General features: G+C 44.4%; 1 protein-coding gene across 33 annotated transcripts in view; it reads right to left on the bottom strand.

Moving 5' to 3' along the window:
• The window catches only part of Eif4g3 (eukaryotic translation initiation factor 4 gamma 3), a 217,147-nt gene that overhangs the window by 57,948 nt on the left and 148,541 nt on the right, over positions 1-10,658 (bottom strand). For all 33 annotated transcript variants that reach the window (XM_031379180.1, XM_031379179.1, XM_031379178.1 and 30 more), the window contains 2 exons: positions 7,508-7,596; positions 1,749-1,995 (listed from right to left, as the gene is read on the bottom strand). In XM_031379180.1, the coding sequence (XP_031235040.1) occupies positions 1,749-1,995; positions 7,508-7,596 (336 nt within the window). The remainder of the gene's footprint in view (positions 1-1,748; positions 1,996-7,507; positions 7,597-10,658) is intronic.

Genomic DNA, 10,658 nt, shown 5'->3' with positions numbered 1-10,658 from the left:
AAAAAAAAAAAAAAAAAAAAAGAGAAGAAGGCAACACTATGATTTAGACAAGCCCATCAACTGGGTGTAACGGTGCTTACACCAGGCTAGGCCTGGCAGCACACGTGTGGAGCCCAGGTCTTCTAGAGGCTGAGGCACAGGGACTGCAGGTCAAGGTCAGCCTGGGATACAGAGTGAGTTTTGTTGAAAAGTACAACATGGTTGTGACACAGCTCAGCAGGAGAGCAGCATTTAAAATTAAACCAAAATTTAAAAAATTAGTAATTCAACATGGGAAGTATAGGTTAGTGGTTCCCCAATATTCTGACTACGTAAATGTTCAGAGAGGATGAAGGCAGTGACAGGAAGGATCAGGGTGAACTGGATACAGTTATGAAATTGCCTATAACCGTCCCTCTGTAGGTTGAGGCAGGGGGATTGACGCATTGGGCCACACAGTGAGACAATGACGATAAAGGCGATAAAGGCGTTACTGATAGAGGGCTCATCCTATAAGAAACCATAGCAACACTGTATCACTACCATTCTTTAGAGTACTACTGCTTAATGCTCTGTAAATGGAATTAAAAGCAGCAGTTTGAAATACCCTGGCCTGGATTATCTCCAGTCTAGCAAGTTTACATTCAAAGTCTGATTTATGAATGTTACTTTCCAATGTTATAGGAAAAAAAACTTTTCACTGAGCACAAAGTTTACATCCAAGGAGTCACAGCTGGACATTCTGACAGCATGTCCCTCCATGACAGTCCACAGCAATCATGGCTTGCAGAACCAGCAGACCATGATTTGGGTTCTGAAGTGCTGAGGCCAGAGCTCCGTCCTGCTAGGTCAGGGTGTGAGCACATCCATGCTGTCTTATATGTGAGACCCTCTGATTTCACTAATTCTGCACAACTTCTCACTATGAGGGGCATCCACTCTACATGCTGGTCCTTACACTTGTTTGGTCACTAAGAGACTTCAGTCAGGGGAAAGACCTGAATCCAGAGTGAGGGGAGGCCTGTCTTCAGGGCACTGGTTGCCACTACAATACCCCCTTAAGGACAACACCACCGTAAGGACAACACCCCTTTAATAACAACACCGCTGTAACGACAACACCCCTTTAACAGATAGCACTGTTGTAACAACAGCAACCCTTTAATGACAACACTGCTTTACACTAATGTGAAGACTTATCTTACGGAATTCTTTTTTCCCCCTTTGTGTTTTAATCGGATATTTTTAAATTTACATTTCAAATGTTATCTGCTTTCCCAGCTTCCCCCCAAACCTCAACCCCCCGACACTTCTATGAGGGTGCTCACCCACCCACCCACTCCTGCCTCCTGCCCTGCCATTCTCCTACTGGGGCACTGAGCCTTCACAAGACCAAGGGTCTCTCCTCCCACTGATGCCCGACAAGGCCATCCTCTGCTACATATGCAGCTGGAGCCATGGGTCCCTCCATGTGTTCTCTTTGGTTGGAGGTTTAGTCCCTGGGAGTTCTGGGAAGGGGGAGGTTGATACTGTTGTTCTTCCTATGGGGTTGCAAACCCCTGTCTTACTGAATTCTAACAACTGGGCTCTGCAGACTCCTACTGGCTGCTGTGCAGGGGCAGTAAAGGTTTAGAGAAGACTCTGAGTAACCTATCTGTCCAGTAACCCTTACTTATGGGAAGCTCTTGCCATCAGGATTTCTCTGTGAAGAACTTGTTAAGACCACATAGAAAACAGAGAAGGGCCACAGGAAGTCAGGGACAGCATACCTGCTTTAAAGGGGAATGTGACCCCATCGCCAGAGCTATCAGTAGAGCCTGAATTACCATCCCCTCCTTCTCCCTCAGAAGCACTCTCAGCGCCATTGCGGACGGGCTCAGCTTCTTCTCCGTTTTCTTCCTCCGCTTTCACTCTCTTCAGGGCAGAGGAGTCTCTCTCAAAATGAAACCCCTGGCTCATCTTCTCTTGCTCAGGTTCAAGGACACTGTCAACTGCAAGCTCTTCTTCGGCTTTAGGCTAGAGTACAAGTAAAGATGGAACTCACATTACAACATAAATATTGTATACTCTATACAATATAGACAGGCAAGCATGCCACTCAAGATGACAGTGTCTGTGCCGAGCACATGGCATGAGAACAAGTTTTAAATTATCTCCCTGCCTGCCACATGACACAAGAGTTCAGACAGCTACCGAAACACACTCAACTGTGACTAATGGAGTCTCAGTACAGCCAAGGTTAGCATGAAAAAACTGCCCCGTCTTTCAAGGCTTCTTTGTGTGTGCAGACCAGGCGGGAACTTAAGGATCCATCTACCTCTATCTACTATCCCTATGTGAACTACCACATGCAGCTAAGAACTGCTAGTTCTTGAGAGAATATGGCTGAGGAGTGAGGAGTCCTGCTCAGAACCCTGAGCAATTGTGGCCTTGCCACACAGCTGGTCATAAAACAGGAGGTATAGAGAGGAGAGACTCCTGCAGACCTTCAGCTTTGAAACAGTTTTTTGGGGGAATTAAAGAATTAAATGTCTTATGATGATAATCATATTCTCCTTTAGGAGGTGGCCACAATCTATTAAATTGTCTGAGCCTGTGACAGTGGATGAGGAATACACTCAAACCATTTACAGACGACTACGCACAGCACTGTCTCTCAGGGAGCCTATCGTATGGGTCAAGAGACACGGAATCGCCTCTTAGCTTATTTCTATCAAAATTCTTGGTGCTGGCACCAACATGTGGGATGTTGAAGGCCTTGGTGTGTATCTGGGTTCTCTGTGAATAACGTGTCTGGTGAAGGGGGAACTCTGAAAACAAGCCTACCCAACCAGCATCCATGAGACACCAATGGCATTGAGCACTTTAATGCTGGGCAATGTCAGCCAGAGCGCGCTCTGGTACCAGAACACTGTGTTACACAGTTTTGTGCCAAAGCCTGTCCTACACATGGGACACTTTACCTTACCTCATTTATGACACAGTTTTGTTAATCTCAAACATGTCTTCTTTAGCATGTAAAAATACTAGTAATGTGTTCTTATGGTACATCAGATAACAAGACACAAATCTTAAAGCCTTACAAGTAGATACGCAAAATCCAAGACCTACACCTACATGCCTTGCACACCCACAATCATATAAGCAATCAAAAAAGAAAAAAAAAGGTAAATGCTATAGAGCTAACAGTTGGAAGAATTCAAGTTCGAAGCATGCTTACTACATAGCAAGATTCTGTGGCGCTTTGGGTTCAATTCCAAGCACCATATAAAAGGAAGCAAGATGGAAAAAACACCTAATATTTAATAAAAGAAATCACTCACGCCAATAGTTCCAGCACTGGGGAGGAGGGAGCAGAGGGTTGGAAGTTCAAGTCCGGGCTAGACAGACTGGCCACAGCAAAAGTGCTTCTATACGAACATGAGGGCCAATGCAAAGAAGTCAAGCTGATACAGCAGACAGGCAGGATGCTTCCCTGAGCAGAGGTATTAACTGTAAAACCTGACTTGATTTTGATCTCCATACGACAATGCAGAAGGAGAAAACAACAAAATCCTACTGACTATCCTCGTATGTGTACACAACACACACACACGCACACATACAAATTCATGGTCATTCTAGGCTACATAGCAAATTTTCTAAAATCAGTAGCAGATGACCATTTGAGGACTGGCCTGGGATACATGAGACATTGTCTCAAGAAGGAAAAAAAAAAGCAAGCAACAAAAACCTTCAAATGCAGATATCAAATTCCAAGAAAAAAGCCTAGAAATAGATATATATGTCTATATATTAAAGAAAAGCAGGTCACTTTCCACTTTTGACAAAAGAAGCTCCGGTAAAGCTGATAAGAGCTGGGCCTCCGTTTCCTGCACACCGCATCCAGGATGCTCTGAGTATACTGGCAAGGACTGGAGGTGCAGTTTTCTGTTCAGAGCAGATGATGGAGGACAGTTCTTGACTTCGAAGATTTCAGCAGGCGAGACCATGCTACTTCAGGACACACAGAAGAGCCAAAGCCCTACATCACTAAAGAGCTGAGCTTATCACAGTTCTTAAAATCCTTACTCCAGAACTTGCAAAACGTGTGGGTAAAAGCCAGTTCCTAAAATCAGCAGCAGGGTAACAAGAGGAAAAGAAAGGAGACACGTGGAAGGAGGAGGTCCCCTGTGGGGAATGTAGCCACAATGTAACCACACAGAATCACTGAGGAGAGGCACAAAATGCCACAGGGCTCAACCCAACAAAAACTAAAAACTCAAAGAGCAAAGTGGAGTTCCCAAGGTCTGTCAACAGTGTTAACTGTTCATTCCAAATTCTGATGCAGCAGCAGGGTTGAAGGGGACACAGGTTCAAGGATCTCTGTGCACTCATAGCCAGTGTACTTACATAGAGAATTCCAGGGCAGCCAGGGCTACAAAATAAGGCCTTTTTAAAGAAAAGGGGAGAATAAAAGAATAATCCAGACAAAAGAATAACATTATGGGCCGGGCAGAGGTGGTACACCCTCTTAATCCCAGCACTCAGGAGGAGGAAGCAGGCAGATCTCTAGGAGTTCGAGGCCAGTCTGGTCTACAAAGTGAGTTCTAGGAGAGCCAGGGATACACAGAGAAACCCTGGAGGGTGGAGCGTGGGGTAGAAGGGAGGAACCACCTTTTATTTTGTGGGCAGGAGAGATGAGTCAGCAGTTAACAACTTGGGCTGCTCTTCCAGAGGACCAGATTCAATTCCCAGCACCCTCATGGCAACTTCAGTGTTTGCAACTTCAGTTCTATATATGGGTTCTAGCACCCTTACACAAACACACATGTAGGCAAAACACCAATGCACATAAATGAATCACATAAAAAACTTAAAAAAATACCATTATAACACTGTCACTAATATTATTCACAACACTATTATTAATACTGCCTACCAATCACATTAAAGTCAGAAAAGACAAAAAGAACTGAACATTACCTACCTACTTATCTATCTATCTATCTATCTATCTATCTATCTATCTATCTATCTATCTATCTATGGTTTTTCAAGACAGGAATTCTATATAGATAGAGTCCTGGCTGTCCTGGAACTAGCTTTGTAGACCATGCTGGCTCAAACTCAGAGATCCACCAGCCTCTGCCTCCTGAGTGTTGGGATTAAAGGCACAAACAACCACGGATGTGCCTTTATTTTTAAAGGCTGAGAGAATAAAGGAAAGGTGAGACCACAGTGGAAATTAAAGCCAAAGTATCTAGTATTCAATAAACTGTGCTAATGGTCATTATTGTAGGAAAGTTATAGAACTAAGAATTCTGAATGAAGACTATATAAGAGAAAATATTTTAAATATTATAAAAATATACCATTTAAATGTGTGTGTACACGTGTGTGTGCACATTTTCACATTAGTGCAGTGTCCGTGGAGGCCAGAAGTCCTCAGATGCCCTAGGACTTGAAGTTCTAGGTTGTTATGAACCACTCACTGTGGGTGCTAGAGCCCTCGTGTAGGTGCTGTGAGGAGCAGCCATCCCCTGAGCCATGTGACCACCTTGGTGGCCTCACTACATAGGCTTTATACAATGTGGGTGAGAAGGGCAGTGGCTGCTTGACAAGGACTCACGGCAGCTCTCACAGCCTCACAGCACTGCAACAGGGTTCCAGCAGATTCTGGCCCACACTCTAGTTCTGCTCTACCAACTGTTTTCATAAATTGTACACGTTAAGGACAGTTTTTACCCTTGCAATGAATGAAAAACCAGAAAAAAGTATGTCTTTTTATATGCAAATTCAAATGTCGGTGCCCACCAATAAGGTTACTGGAACAGAGCCACACTTCACCCACTGACAGACTGGTTGCTGTGCCAGGCCTGAAGAGTTGTGGGAGGAATAACAGACTTCATGTATGTACTAGCCCAACCTGAAATGACCAGGTCTGGGGACCTCCACACTAAGGAAAGGCACAGGCATGGTGGGTGCTCCATCCATTCAGTATTCTCTGAGAATTGGGGTCAGAGCATAAAAGACAACAAGGGAACTAACTAAGTAAATGGGCCAAGCCTAGCCGAGTCTTGAGAGGAATCTACTTGTGAGACGCAAGCCATACCCGGACTGTATGTGACTCCCCTGCCTCCAGGAAGTATCTTATTTTCTGTAGGAACATCATTTTCTTGTCACCCTTCAACGTAGGCACCCACTACTTGCACCTCTCAAAACTTAGTGCTAAATCTTGTCCCTCAGAAGCACAATGAAGTCACACTCACACACCTCTTTAGGTTGCTAGGCAACTCACTGTGACATCACCAGAGCATCATGGAAGGAAAATGATGAGACAGAGGAAGCCACAAAGGATACTGTTGGCTGTGTGAACAAGTTTTTATTAGCTACAAAGAGCTCAGCAGGAAGTGACTTAAAAGCTGCCTCAGGCAGTAAAGTGGCTCAGTAGATAATGCTCACCTTGAACGGCTGAGGGCGTGAGCTGGGTCCCCAGAATCCACATGAACACAGAAGGAAAGAACTGATTCCACAGGGTGTTTTTTGTCACATGAGCCAAGGGATAAGAGCAGGCACACAAACACAAATAAATAAAAATTGCCTCAATATAGAGAGGCTGAGAATTTCTCTTTCCAGTCCAGGCTCAAGTTGTAAGCAACCCTTTTCCTTTACCAATTAGAAAAATACAGCATGCCCAAAATCATATCGCTATTTTAACGCTATCATCATTGTACTGTCAGTAATGTGTAAGAAAGTAGGAGCTAAGGGACTGAGTGTAGCCAGTTGGTAAAATGCATGACTAAGTGCAAGGTGTAAAGAACTACTTGACCCTGGGGCCCCAGAACTCAAGAAGGAACCAGGCATATCCCTAGAGTTCACCAACCAGCCCACTGGCTAATCTCCAGGGTTAATAACTAGTAATGATGGTCTCAAAATTAAGGTTGACATTGACAGAAGAACACACACAACATTGACCTCTGGTCTATACCACAATGCACATGCATATACCTGGATACACAAATCTACACCAATATAGAAATATCACACAAAACAAAGAAAACCGCCGGGCAGTGGTGGCACACACCTTTAATCGCAGCACTTGGGAGGCAGAGGCAGGTGGATTTCTGAGTTCTAGGCCAGCCTGGTCTACAGAGTGAGTTCCAGGACAGCCAGGACTACAAAGAGAAACCCATCTCAGAAAAATAAAATAAAATAAAATAAAATAAAATAAAAAACACAAAAACAAAGAAAACCAAAAATAAAACCAAACACACACACATACACTTTCAACTAGGTAAAGTTAACTACATTGACTACCTAGAAGAGGTATTTTGAAAGAGGAGCAACAATTATTCAGGAAAATCAAATATCAAACAAACAAACAAAAAAATCCTGAAGACATATTTTGCATTGACAGACCAATTCCAGTTTTCAGAATGGAAAATGTTATCTTAAGAAAGGTGCCTCAAAAAAAAAAAAAAAAAAAAAAAAAAAAGAAGAAGAAAAAGAAAAAGAAAAAGGTGCCTCAGAAGAGACTGTCACTCACCTCTGCCTCTGCTTCTGCCACTTCATCTGGAGTTCGGGCCCGCTCTTTTGTCTTCTTCCACGTCTTTGGTGCAGTGGTAGCTGTTTGCACTGAAAGACAAGAGGAGTCCCATTACTTACCTCTGCACCCCTGCTGCGGATTAATAGATCTAAACCAGCTTTGTATTCTAGTCCAGTAGCACAGAAATTCACCTGCGGCCATCAGTCAAATGAAAGCCATGTGAGCACTTTCACTCAGCAGTCCAGCTACCACCAATAGAAAGTGTGCTAGACACATTGTGCACTGGCAGCCTGGATACTCCAGGATGGCATGAGGAACCTGGTGTGTGATTCAGAAGAGACACAGCATCCCTCACCTAAATGTCCAGAATCTAAAGTTTTGTTTGGCGGGTGATTTTTGAAGTAAGATCTCAATAGGAAGCACTGAATGGCCTGGGACTTTATGTAGACTAGGTTGGTCTTGAGCAATCCACCTGCCCCTACCTCCCAGGCGCTGGGACTAAAAGCTTATGTCACCATTCTCAGTTCCCAAATTCAGAGTTTAAAGCTCCCGATTTTTGGGTTACAGACGACTGAGTGACATCTGCACATGCATTTCTAAACTGGAAACCTGAAGTTGGAAACGCTGGAGTTCCCAGCATATCAAACCAGGATAACACAGACAGACATAAGAGCAAAGTCTAGGCCTAGGTCTGGTCCTGCTAGGCAACTGTGTCATCTTAACTGGGACACTTCTTAAAACTTGTTTTTTTGTTTGTTTTGTTTTGTTTGGGGGGGTGTTTTGAGACAGGGTTTCTCTGTGTAGCCCTGGCTGTCCTGGCCACCACTGCCCACCAAAACTTGTTTTTTTTTTTTAAAAAGATGTATTTACCTATTTTATGTATATGAGTACACTGCTGCTGTCTTCAGACACACCAGAAGAGGGCAACAGATCCCATTATAGATGGTTGTGAGCCACCATGTGGTTGCTGGGAATTGAACTCAGGCCCTCTGGAAGAGCAGTCAGTGCTCTTACCACTGAGCCATCTCTCCAGCCCCAGGGACACTTCTTAATCCCTGCTGAGGCTGACTATGAAGTTTAAGGATGAGGTTAGCTAAAACAAGATTTTGTCCAGAATCAGGCTCCAAAAGCCCTGTGTAGGGTTTTCTAGGGCAGGCAGTTATGATCAAGACCCACCTGCATTTAACATCAATACCAGTGGCCAAGTATTCCATAGCACTGGGGGAAAACTGACAAATTTTTACCATATATTTCTATTGGATCAAAATTCTAAATGGAAAATTGAGTTCAAAAAGGCCTTACTCTTTGTTTTTGTTGGTAGTGGTGATGCGAAGAGGAGGACTAAAGCCAGGAACTAAACTCAGGAACTCAGCCCTAAAAGATTTAAAAATATTTCATCCCACTTACATAACTCCCAGAATTAGTCAACACATAGATATGAAATCTATGACAGATCTACAATTTAACTGTCACAAGGTAAGCAGCAAATGTTAGAGGGCCATCACAGAAGGCAGCCTGTGGGCCACCACATAGGACTGAAGTGTCTGGAAGACACTTAACAGAAACATAATATGTAAGAGAATATGTAACAGAATATGTAAGAGCAGAGCAGAAGACTCTGGCAGCACACTCTTCATGGGACATTCAAAGCTAATTCACCATCACAGAAATGCCACAAACACTACAGACCTGTGATGACAAACATCAAGCCAATTTATCTTTTTTTTTTTTCCCCGAGACAGTGTTTCTCTGTGTAGCCCTGGCTGTCCTGGAACTCACTCTGTAGACCAGGCTGGCCTCGAACTCAGAGATCTGCCTGCCTCTGCCTCCCAAGTGCTGGGATTAAAGGCGTGCACCACCACCGCCCAAGCCAATTTATCTTTATCCTTCTTTCTTCAGGGACCACAGTCAGCGCGAAAATGTTAGGCCAACCAGCTATTGTCTGTGGTCAACCTGAGGAAAAGCATCTCTTCAGTGGAGCCGGGAGGTGAATGAAAGAGAAATTACACCCTTTAAGAGATACACCTCAATACTGGCCCTCTTCTACCCTGACCGGTGAGCTGGGATGGGGGCAAAATGGAGGTGAAAAGCAATTAGCTATGAAGGAAAAGAAGTTCAAAGAGGCAGCAGGAGACCGAGCATAAGACACTGAACTGGGCTGAAGGCAGCTCTACAGCTAAACGCCATTGCAGGCTAAGGCTCCGCTAGTCCCAGCAGCTCTGTGGAGAAGAGCTGCGCTGGGATTATTTATTGTCCACAGAGCTGCATCAGTGACCTACACCAGTAGCCCAAGAGGGGCATTGCTGATATTTCTAAGACAAAAAGGGGCCAGCATGGTGGCACACGCCTTTAATCCCAGCACTTGGGAGGCAGAGGCAGGTGGATTTTTGAGTTCGAAGCCAGCATGGTCTACAGAAGGACAGTTGGGGCTACACCGAGAAACCCTGTCTCGAAAAACCAAAAAAAAAAAAAGGGGGGGGGTTCCACTCATCTGAAAATACTGAGTTGGCAGCAGAAAGCCGGGGTTCCTAGTCTAGGAGTCGAGAGATCTCCAGCTGCTGCCCAGGAGAGACACAAATACAGGTATACATAATCAATAACAGAAAACAGCAAACACAACCTGTACATCATCATTTTATGCTTCTGCAAATTGTGACGTGGTCAAAGGAAAACCACTCTCTCCTTTCCAGAGCCCTTTTCATGAAGTAATTCATTGACTTCCACACAGAAGACTCAAGGGAACACAGGAACTAATCAATGGATTTTCAGAAGGCTCTGCCTCCTCTATTGGTTTGGACTCCAAGTCAGAGGCTGAATTAAACCAGACAGACTTCAGACTCTATAGTGCTGTGCCAGTAGAGTACCTTGGCTTCCTGGCACCTACGGAAGTCACCGAGAACAGGCTTGCAGATGTGTACTGGCGGGTTTAGTTTATTTCTCGTCTTGGCTTTACTAGAGCCAAGCTCCAACTGTGGCAGCAGTAACTGTCTTAGTTAGCCCAGTGTTGTGGCGTACGCCTCTAGCCCCAGCACTCTGAAGGCAGATCTCTGTGAGTGTGGGGCCAGCCTTGTCTCCATAGTGATTACTAGGCCATCAACCCTCTCTAGTAGATATCACTTCAAAAAGCAAAGCAAACCAAAACCAAAAAAAA

This window comes from Mastomys coucha, unplaced genomic scaffold (assembly GCF_008632895.1).
Source record: "Mastomys coucha isolate ucsf_1 unplaced genomic scaffold, UCSF_Mcou_1 pScaffold18, whole genome shotgun sequence".
NCBI lineage: Eukaryota > Metazoa > Chordata > Mammalia > Rodentia > Muridae > Mastomys > Mastomys coucha.
This window is presented reverse-complemented; position numbering and strand designations above follow the sequence as displayed.